The sequence below is a fragment of the Scylla paramamosain genome, chromosome 19 (genome assembly GCF_035594125.1).
Source record: "Scylla paramamosain isolate STU-SP2022 chromosome 19, ASM3559412v1, whole genome shotgun sequence".
Lineage (NCBI taxonomy): Eukaryota > Metazoa > Arthropoda > Malacostraca > Decapoda > Portunidae > Scylla > Scylla paramamosain.
Window position 1 is genome coordinate 20391142 of NC_087169.1, and position 22500 is coordinate 20413641.

A 22500-nucleotide genomic window follows, 5' to 3' on the forward strand; every position below is an offset into this window, starting at 1 on the left:
TAGAATGGAAAGTTATGAGTGTTTTTCATCATTGTGTTGAAATAGTTAGGTGTTGTCTTGTTTTTCCTTCTTTCTTTCCTTTGCTTCTTTCTTTTCCTTGATTCTTCTTTCTTTTCCTTGTTTTCCTTCAGTTATTCACTCCTTCATTCATTCTTTTCTTATTTTCTTTCTTTTTTTTCTCTTCTGTCTTTCCTTCCTTACTTCCTCCCTTTCTTTTTTCTTTCCTTCCTTCCTTTCTTCATTCGTTCATTCTTTTACACCTTCCTTCCGTTCTTCTTCCCTTCCTAATTTTTTTCCTTGTCTTTTTATCTTTTTCTCCTTTTTTCCGGTGTTTTTCTTCATCTTTTCTTCTCTCCTTCCTTCTTTTTCCTCTTTCGTTCATTTTTTTTCTTCCTATCCTCCGTTTTCTTCTTTCATACTTCATGTTCCCTCCTCCTCTTCTTTTCCTTCATTCCTACATTACATTTATTTGCTCTTCTTCTGCTTCTTCCTTCACTCATTCCTTTATTTCCTTCTTTCATTTCTTTCTTGCTTTACTCTCTCTATCCTTTACTTCTTTCATTCCTTCCATCTTGCCTTCTCGTTCTCTTCTGTCCTTTGTTCTTCTTTCATGAAGTTTTTTCTTCCTTCCTTCCTTCCTTCCTTCCTTCCTTCCTTCTTTCCTTCCTTCCTCATTGAAAAAAGAAAAAAACTATAAATCTCTTCGAAAAAAAAAACGTACATTTATACAAGTTAAAAATTAATATCACTACAATTTTTCGCATTTATTTTTTTTTTCATTTATTTATTTTTTTTTCAGCTTCACTTCCCAAAACGAGGCCGAACGAAATGCAATGAATTCTGCCGCCTGAAATATATCACCGCCACTAATACCGCCATGGACGATACATTCTGAAAACCAGCAATACAAAAAAAAAAAAAAGGAAAAAAGAAGAAAAAGAAGAAAAAGCAGTCATTATTTTTTTAAACAAATAATTCAACACCAATGTATTATGAAAAATGAATTAAATCACGGAAATTTTGTAAACTCTAATGGACGTGGAAGTTAATTCTTTACATACTTAGAGAGAGAGAGAGAGAGAGAGAGAGAGAGAGAGAGAGAGAGAGAGAGAGAGAGAGAGAGAGAGAGACTAATTAGCACATGTAGCAAGGTTTTTTCCAGTGTCATACGTGTTTTAGACTGGAAAGAAGGTTAATGATGGTGCGCCTGTGCAGTTGTGATGATAAAAAGGCGCCATTTTTTGTGTGTGTGTGTGTGTGTGTGTGTGTGTGTGTGTGTGTGTGTGTGTGTGTGTGTGTTTTGGTTGATATTATAGTACTGGAGATGGTGGTGGTGGTGGTGGTGGTAGTAGTAGTAGTAGTAGTAGTAGTATAAAATAAGTAGCGTTGTTATTGTATTAGTAAAATCAACATTACTTTTTCTCTTCTCCTTTTCTTCCTCCTCCTCCTCCTCATTCCTCCCTCCTCCTCCTCCTCCTCCTCCTCCTCCTCCTCCTCCTCCTCCTCCTCCTGCACCTCAATCTGCACGCACTGAGTTGGGAAAAGAGCAGAAAACTCGCGAAAACTCGCGAAAACTCCTTAAAATGAAAAAAAAGACGAAAAAAAAAACGAAAACAAAAAATATCACACGTCCTTACACTTGAGAGAGAGAGAGAGAGAGAGAGAGAGAGAGAGAGAGAGAGAGAGAGAGAGAGAGAGAGAGAGAGAGAGAGAGAGAGAGAGAGAGAGAGAGAGAGAGAGAGAGAGAGAGAGAGAGAGAGAGAGAGAGAGAGAGAGAGAGAGAGAGAGAGAGAGAGAGAGAGAGAGAGAGACATAATCATTACCAACAGAAATACATCTTCCTCCTCCTCCTCCTCCTCCTCCTCCTCCTTCTCGCACTCCTATGCTTCCTCTTCCTCGTTATCCTCCTCTGCCTCCTCTTCCTCCTCTTTGTGTTTAGTCCAAGTAATCTTCCTCTTCTTTGTCTTCTTTTTCGTCTTGTTCTTCCTGCTCCCCCTGTTACTCTTCTTCTTTTTACAGTTTTGCTCTTCTTTTTCTTTCTCTTCCTTTTCATTCTTTTTATTATCTAAATTGTTTCTCACTCATGTCTTCTTCTCCTTCTTCTTCTTCTTTTCTTTTCTTCTTTTTTTCTTTTTCTCCTCCTCCTCCTCCTCTTTCCCCTCCTCCTCCTCCTCCTCCTCCTCCTCCTCCTCCTCCTCCTCCTCCTCCTCCTCCTCCTCCCATTAGTTGTTTAATAAAAGTTGCCGAATTTTTTTTTTTCCACTAGAAGAAGGCTTAATTTTTCTCCTCCATCTTGGTTATAAGATTATTCCAATTCCAGGCGCGATTCATATCCTGGAATTGAGTAGCGATGGCGGCGGAGGCAGTGGTGGTGGTGGTGGTGGTGGTGGTGGTGGTGGAGGAGCCGCTTCGAAACCCGAGGGCTCAGAAACGAAACTGCTTCATAATTTTTATTTTTCCCCTGATGCTTCGTTACGTTTACCTTCCTTATACGTCATTAACCCTTTGAATCCCATGGTTGTCTTATACTCTTATTTACGCTGATTCCATGCTGAGATTCCATGTTTGTGCTATAAGTTTCACGGATGCTGTGTTAAAATCAATGCCCTGTCTGTTGTGTGTAGCGAAACTGTCGGTGAAAAGAGATGTAATTTTCTACGAATTCAAGTTGGGATAGAGCTATTTAATATGTTTCAAGGCCCGAGTAGTAGTAGTAGTAGTAGTAGTAGTAGTAAGAACATAAGTAGATAAGAGAAGCTGCAAGAAACTATGGCCGGTCTTTGTGTGAAATTTACTTACCTGTTTCTGTCATTCTTTTCCTCTTATTTTCCTTTATTTTTCCCACCAACGGCCTTTTTTTTCATTTCTATTTGTCATATTTTCCTTTCCGCTTTTCCTTTCTTTTTCCTTCCTTCTGAATTGTCTTTATCCTGTCAATTTTCAACTTTCTCTCTCTCTCTCTCTCTCTCTCTCTCTCTCTCTCTCTCTCTCTCTCTCTCTCTCTCTCTCTCTCTCTCTCTCTCTCTCTCTCTCTCTCTCTCTCTCTCGTGTGCTTTATTTCAGGGTGTATCTGTGTGTGTGTGTGTTTTGTGTTTGTTTTTTTTTCTTATTTTTTTCTTTTTGTTGTTTTTTCCGTCTTTCTTTGTTTACTGTTTGTTCGTCTGTCTTTAATCCTTCATTTATTCATCTGTGTGTGTTTCATTCTTTATTGCCTTTTTCTTTGTCTATTCATCCTTTGTTCATGATCGAAACATTTAATTTGTATATATTTTTTTCACTTTAATTTGTTCTTTTTCTTCCTTTTTTAAATTTTCTTACCGTTTATTGTCCATTGCTGTTCTTGCTATTAATTATCATCTCCGTTATTAATCACCATCAATCACCATCAATCACCATCACCACCATCATTGTCACCACCACCACCACCACCACCATCATCATCATCACTATCAATCACTTTCACGCTCCGTCTTCAACTTCCTTCTTCTTTTCATCTTATTATTTTTCTCCTGGGCTTCATTTCACGGTGTCCGGTCTGCTCTGGTCCAGATTGGGCAAGTGAACGAGAGAGAGAGAGAGAGAGAGAGAGAGAGAGAGAGGGAGAGGGAGAGGGAGAGGGTTCAGGGAGGACAGAGTAGGAGAGGACAGCTTTAGTTAACTTCGTACACTGCGATTTAGAGAAAGGCGCAGGGACACACACACACACACACACACACACACACACACACACACACACACACACACACGCACACGCACATTGGTAAATCTCAGTTCGAATAAATTGGGAAGTAATGCCAAAAGTGTACATTCTCTCTCTCTCTCTCTCTCTCTCTCTCTCTCTCTCTCTCTCTCTCTCTCTCTCTCTCTCTCTCTCTCTCTCTCTCTCTGCCACTGTAAACCAAAGAATAATGAATAAACCGACGAATTTCCACCAGTAAGTAAAAAAAATGTAAATAGAAAAACAGAATAATGACTAATAATAAATAAAAAAAGAAAACAAGTAAAATAAATAAATAATAAACAGAAGAGTAAAGCGTGAAAATCTCTCTCTCTCTCTCTCTCTCTCTCTCTCTCTCTCTCTCTCTCTCTCTCTCTCTCTCTCTCTCTCTCTCTCTCTCTCTCTCTCTCTCTCTCTCTCCAATAATCATGCAAAACTCACCACTGACACACGCATTGCTATAAATATCGTGGCTCCAATACATTCTGGCGTCACTGATTGTTGAGAGTTGCACTGGATACCTTATTTTATCTATTTATTTGTTTGTTTGTTTATTTATACGAGTAGGTGTTTATTTGTTTATTTTGTTTATTTATTTATTTATTTTATTTATTTATTTATTTATTTTTTTTTTTTGGGTGGGAGTTTGGTGTGTTTTAAATTTTAAAGCTTTTTTTTGTGTGTGTGTTTTTTTTTATTGTTTCTTTTTTTAGTTCTTGCGTAGAATTGTTTTTATTTATTTTTTTTTTCTTATTCTGTTTCTCTTTGTATATTATCTCTGAATCTTCTGGGAGTTTCACTTAAATCTACTTTATTTCTCTTATTTTCTTACTTTTTTTTCATTCTTTACTGTGTTAAATCTTTTAGAGCCTTATTTATTCATTTATTTACCTACTTATTTATTTATTTGTTTATTCATTCTTCCTCCTTTCAATATCCACATCATTCCAGCCACCCATTCTATTTCTCCACACATTCTTCCACTTTTTCCTCCACCTTCCCCCTACATCCTTGCCTCATTACTCCCCCTGTTCCCCTCCACACCCCCTCACGGCCACACATCCCCTCCACATCCTTTCAATTTCAACATTCATCCACCTAACCTAAAGTAATCTAACCTAACCTGATCTAACTCCATCCTAACCCACTTCTTCCTTCCATCTTCAATACTCCTCCACTTTATTCATTATCTCACCCTCCCCCTCTTCTAATCCTGCCCTCCACACATCCACACTCTCTCCCTCCTCTTCCCCCCAAGGTTGCCAGCTTCCGGTGGTCTCCCCCTCCTCCTCCTCCTCCCCCGGGTCAACACTGATGGGTTTCTTCCGTATGTGAAAAACAATATCTCTTGAGTAATTAGTGGAAAGGAAGGGGGAAAAATGTGGTGGGTTTCCAGGAATGGCTGATACGGGGAAAAATATTCTGTTTTTTTTTTCCTTTTTTTTTCTTTTTCCCTTTTTTTCTTGGGATGTAATGTTTTCTTTATCTAATTTCCTGGTTTTGTTTGTGTTTTTTTATTCTTTTCTGTTCGTCCGCCGTTTTCCTTTTTCTTTTTTTCTTTTTTCTCTCTTTTTATTTTTCTTTATTTCCTGTTTGCGTGTTATTTTAATCCTTTTTCTTTTATTTTTCTGAATTTAAGTTGTTTTTGCTCTTTTTCTTCAACAACAAGAGAAAAATAAACAAGAAGTAGAAGGAAAAAAAGAGGAGAAAAAGAAGAGGAAGAGGAAGAGAAAGAGGAGGAGAATGAGAAAGAATAAGAAGAAGAAGAATTTTAATTACATGGAGATTCAACGCTCATGAAAGGGATTTAGAGAGAGAGAGAGAGAGAGAGAGAGAGAGAGAGAGAGAGAGAGAGAGAGAGAGAGAGAGAGAGAGAGAGAGAGAGAGAGAGAGAGCCTGTCTATTTCACTAAGAGGCGATTTCCCAGGAGAAGAAAGTGGGGAAGTCGACTTTATGTTCTTGGTTTCCTGCGCACGTTTCTTATAGTCCTCCTCCTCCTCCTCCTCCTCCTCCTCCTCCTCCTCCTCCTCCTCCTCCTCCTCCTCTCTAGGTGATGGATCTCTCGAGCCTCAAACAGCAGTATTGTTATTGTTGTTGTTATTATTATTATTGTTGTTTATTTGTCTTTGAAGTTACGTACGAGAGAGAGAGAGAGAGAGAGAGAGAGAGAGAGAGAGAGAGAGAGAGAGAGAGAGAGACTTTCATCTTCCTTCATTTAAATCTAACTAATGAAAGAGGAAAGAATCTTCGTCATGCTTAAAATAAACAAACATTATTCTTTAAATGAGGAGGAAGAGGAAGAGGAAGAAAGAGGATTGTGTCTGACAGTAAATTTGTCTTCCTGTTCCTCTTCTCCTCCTTTCGTTCCTGAGTTATTTGCACAAGGAGGACAACAAAAGAACTCTCTCTCTCTCTCCCTCTCCCTCTCTCTCTCTCTCTCTCTCTCTCTCTCTCTCTCTCTCTCTCTCTCTCTCTCTCTCTCTCTCTCTCTCTCTCTTGCCTTCCATCTTATCTTCCCACTTTTCTCTAACTTTCCTCTCATTTTCCTTCTTTCTTTTCTCCTATTCCTTTTTGTATTTTTCCCTTCCTATGTCCTTCTTTCCTACTTTTTTCCACCTGTTTTCATATTTTCCTTTCTGTTCTTCCTTTTTTTCCTACCAGATTGTGTTTTCTTTAGTCTCTCTCTCTCTCTCTCTCTCTCTCTCTCTCTCTCTCTCTCTCTCTCTCTCTCTCTCTCTCTCTCTCTCTCTCTCTCTCTCTCTCTCTCTCTCTCTCTCTCTCTCTCTCTCTCTCTCTCTCTCTCTCTCTTAGTGCGGAAGAGATTTTAGACTTTCCTTGTTTGTGTTTTAGCTTCTTCGTCATCTGTCTGTAATTAAGATGATGGCTCCCTCCTCCTCCTCCTCCTCCTCCTCCTCCTCCTCCTCCTCCTCCTCCTCCTCCTCCTCCTCCTCCTCCTCCTCCTCCTCCTCCTTCCTTTTTTTAGTGTTGCTTTTCATTTTTTGTTTGGTTTTTTCGTTTCTTTTTTTATATTTTTTGTTGTTCCTCTCGTTTCATTAGCTGTGTCTCTCTCTCTCTCTCTCTCTCTCTCTCTCTCTCTCTCTCTCTCTCTCTCTCTCTCTCTCTCTCTCTCTCTCTCTCTCTCTCTCTCATATTTTACCCGTTTTCTATCTTATCTCTTCATCTTCCTGTTTGTTCTCTCGTGCCTTTTCCTCTTGCTCCTTCTGACCTCCCAAGCCTCTTCCTCCTCCTCCTCCTCCTCCTCCTCCTCCTCCTCCTCCTCCTCTTCATCATGATATAATCTAATAATTTTCCAAGCCCTAATGAGACTGTGTGTATAATCTCGACAAAATAGCATTCCTCCTCCTTCTCTTCCTCCTCCTCCTCCTCCTCCTCCTCCTTCTTCTTCTTCTCCTCCTCCTTTACCTTCATTATCCATCATTTCTGGTTCACTTATTTTTCCTCATCTCTCCACCCATCCACTCATCCATCAACCCACACAGCCATCCACCCAATTATCTTCACATTATCCACCTCCATCAGCGAGAGAGAGAGAGAGAGAGAGAGAGAGAGAGAGAGAGAGAGAGAGAGAGAGAGAGAGAGAGAGTAAAAGGGGTTCCAGACTCGCTGACATTTACCTGGAAATAGACACCTGTCGCCTGGAGGAGGAGGAGGAGGAAGAGGAGGAGGGAGAGAGAGGAGAATAATGAAAGGTGATGTCTGTAGAAGGAGAGGTGAGAGAAAAATAGTGAAAGGATCTCTCTCTCTCTCTCTCTCTCTCTCTCTCTCTCTCTCTCTCTCTCTCTCTCTCTCTCTCTCTCTCTCTGGTAGTGGGAACTTTTATGTCCTGTTTACGAGTGAACGTCAAATTATTTCGTGGCACCTCGTTTTCTTTACGTGAGGCTCAGGGGTTAACACACACACACACACACACACACACACACACACACACACACACACACACACACACACACACACACACACACACACACACACACACACACACACACAAATATATAGAAATTGGCAGAAAGGAAAAAGTATAAATCCTCATCTTTTCCTCCTCCTCCTCCTCCTCCTCCTCCTCCTCCTCCTCCTCCTCCTCCTCCTCCTCCTCGTTATGAAGAGGTACAGTTATTCCCAAAAGTAATCTCATTTTGGCTTTGAAACCTATTTTTTGTCTTGGTGTTTGCAGAGGAGCAGAAGACCACCTCCTCCTCCTCCTCCTCCTCCTCCTCCTCCTCCTCCTCCTCCTCCACCTCTTTCAGGAAATCTTATATTCGCTTGTAATATTTAAGCTTCCAGGGAATCGAGGCATCTTCCTTGTTAGAGAGAGAGAGAGAGAGAGAGAGAGAGAGAGAGAGAGAGAGAGAGAGAGAGAGAGAGAGAGAGAGAGAGAGAGAGAGAGAGAGGATTCGTATCTCAACGTATTACTTTCATTCCTCACACGCCTTCCTTCTGCCGGGCGTCAATTAAATAATTCCTCCGCCCTCCTTTGGCTTCCCTCCCTCATCACTCCCTGCCGCAATGCCTCACTAGTCCCTGCCTCTCCTTTCATATCCCTTCATCCTCCCTTTGGTTCTTAATCTTTCCCACAATACCTTCCTTCCTCTCTCTTTTTCCTCTTTCCTCTCTTTGGCTTCTTCCTTCATCATTTCCCCGTTCTTCTCCCTTTCTCTATTTCTCAGAATACTTCTTCCTTCTTTCGCCCATTCCTTTCTTTCCTATCGTGTTATTTCCCTGCCCTCTTTCATCTGTTTCCTAGTCTTTTGCATCTTTCCCATGTTCAGTTACTATTCCTTCTTCCCACGCACTCCTTCTTCAGATTCACTTCCCCTTCCTTCCTCCCACACGCTCCCTCCTCCTTCAGGCATTCCATAAAGTCATACATTAATACATTTCCAAGTCGTTCCCGCGGCAGTGAAATCTTGGCGTGACATTTTTCAGAGCATTTCGACTCCTATTCCTTTCCTTCCCTCGTGAATTCGCTCGGTTTTCATTTCTGGATTTTTTTATTTTATTTATTTTTTATTTCGTGTTTGAGGGTTAAGTCGCAAGAAGCTATGAGGTCTATACGTGGCTGCCAGTTCCTGTGTGTAACGTGCATTTGTATACCTACCTATCACCCCTGTCAGTAAGTTTATCTAATCTCGAAAGCCTCATCTTGTGTAGGCTCCAATAATCCGCTTGTCAAGTTTATTCCAGTGATAGGCTGATAGGTTCATATTTAATCCCCCGCTGGCCTCATGCATGCACCTTCCTGCACCCATCCGTCATATCGATCAATAAGTTTCTCGTGTCCAAATCCCCACTAACATGATTATCAACTCTAATGATACTTATGTTCGCATTTACTTCGCGCTGGTATCGTGAACATACCTGCTTATGCCCACCTGTCACACCTGTCCATTAATATCCCTAATGTGCAAGGCTCCACATTGACTAGACTAAGAACGTGATTACAAAGTCCATTCCAGTCACATTTATCCTCGTATTCATTTGCGGTGACTTCCTAAACATACTAACCTATTCTCACCTGTTCCCATCTGTCATACCTGTCCATTAATGTGTCTGATACGCAAGGCTCCACATTGACTAGACTAAGAACGTGATTATTAAGTTCATCCCAGTCATCCGCGTAATCATTTGTGCTGGCCTTGTAAACATATACATACCCACCTGTCATACCTGTCCATTAATTTGTGTAATCTGCAAAGCTCCCATTGACTAAACCAAGAACCTCATTATCGTGTTTATTCCCGTCACAGTCACCCTTGTGGTTGGCTCCTGGCGGCTCGTGCATCCTCGTTATTCTCTCGTTATCCTTACCTGAAGCTCAAGTTACCTGGAGTTCCATGCCTGTGTTAATTAGCGGCCGGGTGTACCTGCCGCGCCTCGTGATGGTGATTTGGTTACCTGCGGAGCGGCGAAGGTGATATTCTCATGGCTGTGTTTCCCTGCAGGTGCAAAAAACTGCGGCGGTTCAGGTGTGAGAAACATTTTGAAGCCGGTGTGAGGGTGAGGTGACAGACAGACACACTCAGCCACCCGCCATGACCTTGACTGAGGGAGAGAGGAGAGAGCACCGAGGCACACCGGGAGAGTAAACCCTTGCCTGTGTCCCTCGCTCTCTTTCTCTCCTCCCTTCACCTCTCACTCCTCTCACTCCCCGGGAACTGAAGGCGTGTTGAGAGAAAGATAACTGTAGAAAAATAAGGTAAAAATGAGGACATGATGGACTTGAGTTGAATTACTTGTACATCTTGCGTGAAAATTCCAAGGGGCGAAGCAACCCAGTGAAGTCCCCTTGTGTGTGCCCCGCCCCTCCCCTCCCCTCCCGCCCCGCAGCCCCTGGACAGAATGCGGGTCTGCCAAAGAGGACGAAGGGCGCGCGCCTCCTCCAGGTTGCTTAGATTTCTGGCGGTGGGCGTGGCTCTGGTGTTGGCCCTGTGTCCTGAAGAAGGTGAGTGTGTGTGTGTGTGTGTGTGTGTGTGTGTGTTTGTTTGTTTGTTTGTTTGTTTGTTTGTTCTATTTAGGTTTTAGGTTGATATTTTCTCTTGTCTCTCATTCCCCCTCTCTTTTTCTCCTTTTTTATCCTATCATATCTCTACTCCTTATTCCCTTCCTTCATTTTCTCTTTTTCCTTCTATACTTCCTTTCACCTTCACATCAATTTCTTCCCTATTCGCTTTTTCCCATCTTCTCTATCATTTTTTTGGGGGGTTCTTCTCCTCCTCCCCTTCCTCCTCCTCCTCCTCCTCCTCCTCCTCCTCCTCCTCCTCCTCCTCCTCCACCTCGCTTCGTATCTCGGGCACCAGTATACCACAAATTCCTTATAAAAAACAATAAAACACTTGAAATATAGAACACCATTCAATACACACACTCATTTTTGTCCTATTTCATTCTCTCTCTCTCTCTCTCTCTCTCTCTCTCTCTCTCTCTCTCTCTCTCTCTCTCTCTCTCTCTCTCTCTCTCTCTCTCTCTCTCTCTCTCTCTCTCTCTCTCTCTCTCATATTTCTGTTTTCCCTCCTCTTCCCGTCTCTTTTCCCTCCCTCTTCCCTCTTTCCTCTCTCTTACCTCCTTTATCTACTCTCCTCTCTCGTCTTTTCCCTTCTTTTCCTCTTCTTTCCTCTCTTCTCTTCCCTCCTCTTATCTTTCTCTCTTCTCCCCTCTTTTTCCCTGTCTCTCTTCTTTCTTTCTGTAAACCACAATCCTTCCTTCCTCCCTTCCTTCCTTCCTCCCTCCCTCCCTCCCTCCCTCCCTCCCTCCCTCCCTCCCTCCCTCCCTTCCTTCCTTCCTTCCTTCCTTTCCCTCATTTACTCCCTCCTTCTCTTCTTCCTTCCTTCCTCCCTTCCTTTTGTGATTCTTCTTATCTTTTCTTGTTTCCTCTCCTTCCTCCATGCATTTTTCCTCCATCCTCCACCACTTCCTCCTCCAATCTCTCCCACCCCATACCCCTTCTCTCTCTCTCTCTCTCTCTCTCTCTCTCTCTCTCTCTCTCTCTCTCTCTCTCTCTCTCTCTCTCTCTCTCTCTCTCTCTCTCTCTCTCTCTCTGGAGGAATGCAATTTTTATCAAGTTTCTGGCAAAGCTTCATACTTCTTACGAATTTAGGGGTCATTTTTACTAAGTCTGCTTCGGGGGTGTCAAACTTACCGAGAGAGAGAGAGAGAGAGAGAGAGAGAGAGAGAGAGAGAGGGAGAGGGAGAGGGAAGGACTGAAGTGCATGAAGGGAGGAAGAGGAAACAAGAGTGGGATAAGAACAAAAATCTTGAAAGGAAGGAAGATATTAGGGAAGAAGAGGAAGGAGAAGAGGAAGTGCTGTGGTTTTGCCCTGACCAGAGAGAGAGAGAGAGAGAGAGAGAGAGAGAGAGAGAGAGAGAGAGAGAGAGAGTAAAAAGATGCTTCGTTGTGTGGTAAGTTTCCTCGCGAGTCTGCAAGAGTGACAGTAAAAGTACATTAGTGGCGGAAGGAAACTGTGGTGGAGAGTCTCAAGTTCTCCTCCTCCTCCTTCTCCTCTTCCTCCTTCTCTTCCTCCTCCTCCTTCTCCTCCTCCTCCTCCTCCTCCTCTTTTGTCGTGGTGAATGCTTTAGCTGTTGTTTCCATCCTTTTCTCTTCTTCCTCTTCTTCTTCGTCTTTTTTGCTTAAGTTTCTCCTGTTCTTTTTGCCGTTTTCTTCCGTTTTCTTCGTTTTTTTTTCGTGTTTTTGTTTTTGCTCAAGTTTTTTGTCCTTTCATATGTGATAATTTGTTTCTTTCCTGATTTTTTTCTTCATCTTAATTTGTTTTGTTTTCTTGTTCATATTTTTGCTCCTATTTCATCCTTTTTCCTTTATTTTTTTCTTTATATTTTTGGTTATTTTTTTCTTTATATTTTTGGTCCCTTTTCCCTCCGTTTCTATTATCCCTTCACCTTCTCTCCCTCTCACCCACCCACCCACCCCACTCTCCCACTCTCCCAGTCAGTCATTACGGCAGAAAATGTGAGGCCTTGACGTTCACTGGCTAACGACTCATGGGTGATAATCCTAAAACAGTGACTAGCCGCAATAACTACACCAGCTTTTCGTTACTGCTCTCATTAATCTGCCTCGCGTCCCTTCCTCCTTCCTTGCCTCTGTTCATCACGCGCTTTCTCCCCTCCTCTCCTCTTTGCCTCCCCTCTTCTCTTCTCCCAGCCTTTTTTTTCTTCTTTCAGTTCATTATTATCAACCTTCTCTCCCTTTTCATCTTATTCTCCCCTCTTCTCCTCTCATTCTCTTCTCCATTCTTCTCCATCCTTCCTCCTTCATTCATCGTATCACTACTCTCTCTCTCTCTCTCTCTCTCTCTCTCTCTCTCTCTCTCTCTCTCTCTCTCTCTCTCTCTCTCTCTCTCTCTCATTTATTTCAATATTATCGTTTTTTATATTTTTTTCGTGGATTTTTTTGGATTTCGGTTTGTTTTATTTTAGTTTATTTCATTTTTTTTATTCGTTATTGTGTTTTCTCTTCATCGATTTTTGCACGTTTTTTTTTTTTTCATTTTTATTCTATTTTCGTTTTTGTGTTTTCTTTGTTCATCGGTTCATTTATTTCTTCCTTCTTTTTTTCGTGGTTTTATTTTTTCAATGTTTTATTTAATTTTCTTTCCTTTTTTTATTATTATTATTATTTTTTTTTTTTTGGCTTCATATTCGTATTTGTGTTATCTCTTCCCTAATTCGTTTTTTTCCTCGTTTTTTCCCCCATCGTTTTTATTATTTTTTTACACTCGTGCTTTCATTTATTCACTGAAAAAATTTGAATTGTAAAGGAAAAAAAAAACTGGAAACAAAAAATGGAGAAAGGCAGTGAGACAGAACGAAGAGAATAACAACAAAGGAAGGAGAAATAACGAACAAAATAGAGGGAGGAGAGAGAGAGAGAGAGAGAGAGAGAGAGAGAGAGAGAGAGAGAGAGAGAGAGAGAGAGAGAGAGAGAGAGACCAGGGGCATGCACGAGTCAGAGCCTTCACTCTTGAGATACTGCAGGAATTAGGCCTAAATTATTATTACGGTGCGACCTAATTAGGAGGCAGAGGCTGTGGTGGCAATGAGAGATGGGGCCAGATGGTGAGAGAGAGAGAGAGAGAGAGAGAGAGAGAGAGAGAGAGAGAGAGAGAGAGAGAGAGAGAGAGAGAGAGAGAGGGGGGAGGTGGATAGATGCCAGTATAAAGCGAAGGAAGTGAAGAAAGGTACATAAAGAAAGGAGGGAGAGAAGGAAGGAAGGAAGGAATATGAAGGGAATGTTGAAGGGAGGAAGAGCAGAGAGAGAGAGAGAGAGAGAGAGAGAGAGAGAGAGAGAGAGAGAGAGAGAGAGAGAGAGAGAGAGAGAGAAGGAAGGGAGGAATATAAAGGGAAAGATGATTGACAGTGGACTGTGAAAGGGAGGAAGGGCAGAGAGAGAGAGAGAGAGAGAGAGAGAGAGAGAGAGAGAGAGCACAAAAAAAAACTGGTAACACGAAATGGAAACAGAGATTGAGAGAGAAAAAAGAAAAAAAAAGCAGTAACGATCGAGGAAGGAAGAGAGAACAGTAGAGGAGAAAAAAGACTGAGAAAGAAAAAGAGAGAAAGAAAGAAAGAAAGGAAAAGGGGAGAGAGAAAAAAAGAAAATCAACAAAATAAGCAAAAAAATAAAATAGAAATAAGTAATGATGATAATAATAATAATAATGATAACGATAGCAATAACAGATAGATAAATACGTAATTCGATAGATAAACAAAGTAGACAAGGAATCACTCCGCAACACAACGCAACAAGTGTCCCAAACAATCCAGAAACACTCAGTAAACTCCTTGACACTTCAACGCAACACAACATCAACAAAACATTACCGAGTCATACGGGAAAGTCACAAGTCACAAAAATTTTAGAGAACCAACACAGTAGCATTTAATACAAGACTAACACGGCAACCCAGCAACACAGCCAGCCCTCAGCAACACACCAGGGGACAGACTCGCTCGTAAAAAGGCGCGGGAAGGGAAGTAACGAGGCAAACCAGTCGGATAATATGATTTGAATGAAGCTGTCAGGGGCTGCGAGGAAGACTGTCACGCACGCAGGAACGCAAACTGCAAAACTTGTCGTCATTTTTCCTTTTTTTATTGGCATTTTTTTTATGTATCAGATTGGCAATGTCCTTTTCTTCTTCTTCCTCCTCCTCCTTCTCCTTCACCTCCTTCCTCTTCCAGCCACAGAGGGCCAATTAAGGGGCGTTGGTCTCCTCTTCACATGGGCGTATCTAACGAGTTTTAACGAAGGTAGTTAGTTAGTGTTTAGGCCCCTCGTTAGCCTCCCTTCCCCCGGATTATGTTACTATCAGCTTTCTGAAGGTATTCCTCTTCTTCTTCCGTCTCCTCCTCCTCCTCCTCCTCCTCCTCCTCCTCCTGCTTTTTTCCGATTATTTTTCTTGGTTTTTGGTTTCTTTCTTTCTTTCCTTCTTTCTATCATCCTATCTTTCTTTCACTTTAGTTCTTCTTATCTCAGTCTTCTTTTTTTCTTCCTTTCTTCGTTTTTCTTCTTTTTTTTCTTTTTCTTCATCTTGGTCTTGATCCTCATCTTGATCTTCATTTTCTTATTATTGTTATTATTATTATTGTTATTATTATTATTATTATTATTATTATTATTATTGTTATTATTATTATTATTATTATTATTATTCTCCTCCTCCTCCTCCTCCTCCTTTATTCTCGCTTCCAGGCAATTTTCCATTATTATTTTCCTCTTTTCCCTCACCACGGGAAAGAGAGTACGAGTTTTTGTTTCCTCTTCCTCTGTTTTTATTTTCATTGCTGTCAAGGTCATGATGGCAGCCAACACGCAGACCATAACTCTCTCTCTCTCTCTCTCTCTCTCTCTCTCTCTCTCTCTCTCTCTCTCTCTCTCTCTCTCTCTCTCTCTCTCTCCCAGTACATCACCTCTCTCTCTCCTCTCAGTGCTGGGGGCGGCAGGTGAGGCGGTGAGGTGTGGGGGCATAAAGGTGCAGAGGTGTGCAGGTGTTCCCCTTTATGCTGCCAAGGCCTCGTGCAGCCAGACAGGTCACCGCCCCGCACCCCTCACTCACTCACTCACTCACTCACTCACTCACTCACTCACTCACTCAGACCCCCACTCCTCACCTCCCACCAGCTCCCACGCCACTCACTCACTCTTTACTCACTCGCTCTCTCTTCCTGTTCCCCTCATCCATCTTCCCACCTGTCCTATTTACTTTTGCCTACTTGCACACCTACGTTTTTTTAATCATCTTACCTGGTTTCTTATACTAATGTTTTATCTATTTATTCGTCTGTTTATTTACTTTTTCTTACTTTTATTTTCTTGTTTTATTATGTAATGTCTCACCTTTCTCATCTGTTCCACTCACCTGTTCCACTCACCTGTCCACCTTTCCTTATAATAATTAATCTTTTTTTTTTCTATTTACCTACCCATATACTAACCTAACCTAACTACTTACAGATGGGTGCCACTTACCTGTTGACTTATCTGGATTAATTATTTTTATTTGCTTGCGTATTTCACTCTCAAATTTACCGATTTTATTTATTTTTCTATGCTATTTTTTACCTGTATTTTCCTTTTTTCACCTCCTTGCCTGTCTTGCCTAATTAGGATCATGCACACCTGTCCTCTCTCTCTCTCTCTCTCTCTCTCTCTCTCTCTCTCTCTCTCTCTCTCTCTCTCTCTCTCTCTCTCTCTCTCTCTCTCTCTCTCTCTCTCTCTCTCTCTCTCTCTCTCATTGGAACTTCTCTAATTACCTGTCTGTTTTTGGTCTAATTCTTCTTTTCCTTTCTTTCTTTCTTTCTTTTCTTCTTTCTTTTCATTTTCTTTTTCCTTTAGTATTTCTTCTTCTTCTTCTTCTTCTTCTTCTTCTTCTTCTTCTTCTTCTTCTTCTTCTTCTTCTTCTTCTTCTTCTTCTTCTTCTTCTTCTTCTTCTTCTTCTTCTTCTTCTTCTTCTTCTTCTTCTTCTTCTTCTTCTTCTTCTTCTTCTTCTTCTTCTTCTTCTTCTTCTTCTTCTTCTTCTTCTTCTTCTTCTTCTTCTTCTTCTTCTTCTTCTTCTTCTTCTTCTTCTTCTTCTTCTTCTTCTTCTTCTTCTTCTTCTTCTTCTTCTTCTTCTTCTTCTTCTTCTTCTTCTTCTTCTTCTTCTTCTTCTTCTTAATAGTAGTAGTAGTAATAGTATCTGTATTACCAACATTACTACTACTACTACTACTACTACTACTACTACTACTACTACTACTTCTTCTTCTTCTACTACCCCCACCACTACCACTACTACTATTACTTCTACTACTTCTACTCTCTCTCTCTCTCTCTCTCTCTCTCTCTCTCTCTCTCTCTCTCTCTCTCTCTCTCTCTCTCTCTCTCTCTCTCTCTCTCTCTCTCTCTCTCTCTCTCTCTCTCTCTCTCTCTCAAGGTGACACATTCCCTCTTCTACTTTCACCTTGCGCCGACCCTGAGTCATCTATTCTCGTGCCTCGCTGACACCCTGAAAATTCTGCCCGCGAAAAATTGTGTGTTTTAAAGCGGGCCGTGTGACGTGTGAGGCGACGAGAGAGAGAGAGAGAGAGAGAGAGAGAGAGAGAGAGAGAGAGAGAGAGAGAGAGAGAGAGAGAGAGAGAGAGAAAGGAATATAACAAAACAAGCAGGTAATTAGGGAAGTCTTGGTGTGTGTGTGTGTGTGTGTGTGTGTGTGTGTGTGTGTGTGAAAGAGAGAGAGAGAGAGAGAGAGAGAGAGAGAGAGAGAGAGAGAGAGAGAGAGAGAGAAGAGAAGAGAAGAGAAGAGAAGAAAAGGAACATAACAAAACCAGCAGGTAATTAGGGAAGTCTTGGAGAGAGAGAGAGAGAGAGAGAGAGAGAGAGAGAGAGAGAGAGAGAGAGAGAGAGAGAGAGAGAGAGAGAGAGAGAGAGAGAGAGAGAGAGACAGAAACAATGGTGCGGGTGAGTTAGGAGGAATAGTTACGTAGAATCGGAAACTCTCAGCTTCAGGAAACATTGAGGTAAACAGGTGCATTGAGTTAATTAATCTCCAGGTAATTAGTAAACAGGTGTGTCGCGGTGCCCGTTTGGAGAAGTGGTCGCCCCATTCGTGCTAGAATTTCGAGGAGGAAGTGGACGAGGCATGAATAAATAATGATGGCGGCGGAGGACAGATTGTAGAGGAGGAGGAGGAGGAAGGTAAGGGAGAGGAGGTGTTGGGAAAGGTGATGAAGTGAAAGACGAGTGACGGTAACCTGGGGATGAGAAGTGAGAGTATGTGAGGGGGGATGAAAGAAAGAAGGGAATAGGGGTGAAGGTGAGAGATTTAAGGGAATGTGAGGGGAGAATATATGGTAGGAAAGGGTATAGGGAGGACGAAAGAGGGGTATTAAGAAAAGGGAGGGAGGGAAGGGAATGAAGGAAAGGAAGGGAGAGAGGAAAGGCTTGTGAAGTATTTGTATTTATTATTTTTTTTTCTTTTTTTTATCTTTTCGTTATTGTACAAGTATTCTGTTATTTGTATTGTTTGTTTATTTTGTTTATCCTCTGTGTGTGTGTGTGTGTGTGTGTGTGTGTGTGTGTGTGTGTGTGTGTGTGTGTGTGTCATATCTCCCATTCTGCTATTCCTAAGATCGAAGAGGAAATAAAGAAAGTAAAAGAAGGAAGGGAGGGACAAAGGAAAGAGGTCAATTACAGGTAAGGTAAGTCCTATTCTTAATTTATACAGGTGCTTTTCCTCACTCGTCTCTGCATGACGTGATCTGTTCCCATTACTGACTGATATATTGTTGTCGCTGAAGTTGTTGTTCTTTATAATTATCTACATTATTTTGCTGTTTAAGTACGAAGGTCAACTATTAGAATTAAAGGTACGTCCCACACTACTACTACTACTACTACTACTACTACTACTACTACTACACATTCTCTAACCAATCCCCATCACATGAAGAATTACACCACCACCACCACCACCATCACCACCACCACTACTAACACCCCTCCGTCTCTCTCTCTCCACAGGGACGTGCGGGAACCCAGACGCTAAGAGGCTGTATGACGATCTGCTGTCCAACTACAACAAGCTGGTGCGGCCCGTCATCAACGTGTCCGACCCCCTCGTGGTGAAGATCAAGCTCAAGCTCTCCCAGCTGATCGATGTGGTGAGTGTTGCTCTGGCTGAGGGAGTGAATAGGGAAGGTGTGTGTGTGTGTGTGTGTGTAAGTGTGAACGTTGGATAAAGATATGATTTAAAGAAAGGTGTGTTATTTTCATTTACTAACTGACCAAAACAAAGAAGAAAGAAAGGACATGACAGAAGAAAAGTGTGTTTTATCTACCTGTGAATAAGTGTGAATTAAAACTGTTAACTTCGCATCAACTAGATCATTCGGAACTTTATGTATGGGAGGATAGATACCAGTAAGAAAGATTACCTGAATATTCCCCTGGCTACATGAGGAGAGAGGAAGGAAAACATACCTACTCTCTCTGTTTCAACCATTTACCTTATTCAAATAGTGAGAGCAGGAAGAGCGAGGGAGAGGCAGTAGGAGGGGATGACTTTACACGAGGGGAGGGAAGGGAGAGGGGAATCCAGGATGAGAGTATGGGAAAAGAGGGGGAAAAAAGGGGTTTGTGTATCTTTGTTCCTGCGAGAGTGAGCGAGAGGGAGAGGAAATTTGTACCTGAGGATGTTGTCTTGCCCCAGTTTCCAGTACATTTCTCTCTCTCTCTCTCTCTCTCTCTCTCTCTCTCTCTCTCTCTCTCTCTCTCTCTCTCTCTCTCTCTCTCTCTCAATGCTGGATGCGTGGCGTTGTCTTTTGCTTTATTCTGTACTTCTAGTGGTGGTGGCAGTGGAGTTGGTGGCGGTGGTAGTCCTCCTCCTCCTCCTCCTCCTCCTCCTCCTCCTCCTCCTCCTCCTCCTCCTCCGCTTCAGAGAAAAAGGGATTTCAACCTGACCTTTTATTTTCACTGACACTTTTATTAGTATTTTTCAAAGCATCATCGATATAAAGTTCAGTCATATTTCCTGGACACTTTTCATTCAGTTATGTATAAGTGAACGAAAACGAAATATAGCCGAGTGAAAAGACAGAAAACACTGATATATATATTTTTTTTTCTCTACATTTCATCAACGTTTCATATTTTCACTAATGCAAGAATAGGAATAATGCCAAAAAAAAATTCAATTCAACTTAACTCTTTCGATAAAAAAAAAAATTTCTAACTCTTTAAATGAAATGGAACGTCGAAAATAATTGACTAAAGCAAACAATACCATAACCTTCAATAAATTAACTCACAGGGACTGCCACGTGTAGGCCTGATGGCTTCTCGCAGCTTCCCTTTTCCCTTACCTCCTTGTATCTTTAACCTTAACCTTTAGAATAACAAAGCCTTAAGCAAAAAACTTCTTGCCTGCTTCTGTATTTCCTCCTACCTGTGACTTATGAGTGCTCAGTATGCTTCCCTTATTTTTTTCATTTATCTATTTATTTATTTTTTTTTGTCGTTAAATCTTCAACTCTTTCAAATAAAACCTCTAAAACAGCAAAGCCTTAAGAAAAATAACTCCCTGCCTGCTTCTGTATTTCCTCCTGCCAGTGAATTTAACTCTTTCAGGACTCAATATACTTCACAATGTTACTTCTTCTGTATTTCCTCCTGCCTATGCCTTCTACCACCTAACATGTGTGTGCTGACTCAAATTTGATTGATATTTTCCCACATTTTGTCTTTTACTTTCTTAGACTTAGTTACGCAGTGTTCAAAAAAGGTGTTTGTCAACTCTCGTAATGTTACCTTTTTTATACCTTTCTTATTAATGAGATACATAATAATAATAATAATAATAATAGTGAAATGAACTCAATATACCTCACAATATAACTTTTAGACTTGCTTTTGCACTCCTCTTTAGTTACTGGCACCTTAAGTGGACCTCCTCCCCTCCCCCTCTTTTGTCGCCCTTTGTCTGAGATGAGCCCCTCGTACATAAAACACGGAGGTAAGGATGGAATGTGGAGCGCCTCGTAAATAAGCACGTGGAAGTGTTTAGAAGTGGCGTTTCTGTGTCTGTGTGTCTGTGTGTGACTGTGTAAGTGTGTCAAGTGAAGCGAGTGTCGTGTGTCTCGGCTTGCCTTTCAGTGTGTGTGTGTGTGTGTGTGTGTGTGTGTGTGTGTGTGTGTGTGTGTGTGTGTGTGTGTGTGTGTTTATACGAAAAAAAAACATACACAAACACACTAACACACGTATACACAAATAAATAACACCAATTCTTCACACACACACACACACACACACACACACACACACACACACACACACACACACACACACACACACACGAGAGGCCTCAAAGCTGTGCGGGGTCAACAAGATTTTTCCCCGTGTCATTGCTGAGTTATGGGGCAGTAAAGTCAGCGTTCCTCTCGCTGCGCATCTTAAACAGGAGAGAGAGAGAGAGAGAGAGAGAGAGAGAGAGAGAGAGAGAGAGAGAGAGAGAGAGAGAGAGAGAGAGAGAGAGAGAGAGAGAGAGGGAGAAGGGGGGAGGTGAGGGAGGAAATGAAGGATTGAAAGAACGAAGCAAAGAAAGAAAAAGAAAAGGAAAGAAGACACGTTAGATTCCAAAATTAAATTGTATATGTTCCAGAGAGAGAGAGAGAGAGAGAGAGAGAGAGAGAGAGAGAGAGAGAGAGAGAGAGAGAGAGAGAGAGAGAGGTAAAGGGTTATGAGATGGGAATAATTTACCTGGAAAAGAAGGTGAGGGAGAGAAAAGAGGGGAATGACAGGGAGACATGGAGAAAGGGAGGAGAAGAGGATGAATTTACATGAGGGAGGGGGAGGGAGAGGGGAATGTGAAATGAGAGGAGGAGGAGGAGGAGGAGGAGGGGGAGGGAAAAAGAGGAAAGAGGGGACCGAGGAATTAGCAATGAAGAAGAGGGGAGAGAGGGGAAATAGAAATGATGAGAATAGAGGGACAGGGGAGAAGGGAGATATGAAGGGAGGGAGATAAATGAAGGGGAAGAGGGAAGGGAGATTAAGTCATAGGAGGCTGGAAAAGACGAGGAAAAGGAAGAAGAGGACGAAGGAGAGGAGGAGGAGGAGGAAGGAAGGGTGTAAATTCAGATTAGATTAAAAGCAAATAAAAAGGTGAAACTATTGTTGATTCTCCTCCTCCTCCTCCTCCTCCTCCTCCTCCTCCTCCTCCTCCTCCTCCTCCTCCTCCTTTCACCTGATATTCATTATTTCTCTCTCTCTCTCTCTCTCTCTCTCTCTCTCTCTCTCTCTCTCTCTCTCTCTCTCTCTCTCTCTCTCTCTCTCTCTCTCTCTCTCTCTCTCTCTGTAGTTTTCCTTTCTCTCACCTCCTTTCCGTTTTTCCTCCAGCTTATTTTTCTTTCCTTCTCTTTTTCCTTCTAACTATTACTTCCTTATTTTTCCCTCCCTTTCTCTCCTTTCTTCCCTCTTTTCTCTTTCTACCTTTTCCTTCCCTCCCTTCCTTCAATCACTAACTCTCTCTGTCTCTTTCTTTTCTTCTTTTTCTTCCTCCTATCTTTACATCTCCATTTTCCCCTTCTTCCTTCTCTCTCTCTCTCTCTCTCTCTCTCTCTCTCTCTCTCTCTCTCTCTCTCTCTCTCTCTCTCTCTCTCTCTCTCTCTCTCTCTCTCTCTCTCTCTCTCTCTCTCTCCTTCATCGCCATCAGCTTTTCACCATTTTTCAGCTGACACGTTCATGCATCATCATTTTTTTCCCACGCCCTTCATTTTTCCACGTGATTATTTTTTTCCGTGTGTTTTATTTCCCTCCTACGTCCTTTACTTTATTCCCATGTGCGTGAGTTTTTTCCCCACCTGAGTTTTTTTTTTTTTCCCAGGTGTGTACAATGCGCTTTGAGACACGAGACAGGAGAGGAAACTAAGGAAAGTAATTAATGGAAAAGTAAAGCGAGAAATGTGTGGGAGAGTGGGAAGGAAAAACAGAGGGGGAAAAGTGAAGGAAAATACGATATTGAGCTTTTAATTGTCAATGTTCGTTGTTGTTGTTGTTGTCGTGGTGGTGGTGGTGATGGTGGTGGTGATGGTGGTGGTGGTGTTTTTGTTGTTGTTAGTAGTAGTAGTAGTAGTAGTAGTAGTAGTAGTAATCGCAGTCATTATTATTATTATTTATATTATTATTGTTATTATCATCATCATCACTATCAACATCTGTACAAGAATCTACATTACACAACTTCCTCCTCACCTGAGTTGTAATTAATGACTGGCATCTA

The 22500-nt window shown here is 41.8% G+C and overlaps 1 protein-coding gene across 5 annotated transcripts in view; it reads left to right on the top strand.

The window, feature by feature from the left end:
- LOC135109852 (acetylcholine receptor subunit alpha-like) overlaps window positions 1-22500 on the top strand; it is a 165266-nt gene that overhangs the window by 62272 nt on the left and 80494 nt on the right. For 4 of the 5 annotated variants that reach the window (XM_064021612.1, XM_064021616.1, XM_064021614.1 and 1 more), the window contains 2 exons: window positions 9679-10178; window positions 18249-18388. In XM_064021612.1, coding sequence (XP_063877682.1) covers window positions 10076-10178; window positions 18249-18388 — 243 coding nt within the window. In that variant the 5' untranslated portion in view covers window positions 9679-10075. The remainder of the gene's footprint in view (window positions 1-9678; window positions 10179-18248; window positions 18389-22500) is intronic. The other variant, XM_064021617.1, reaches the window with a different exon arrangement.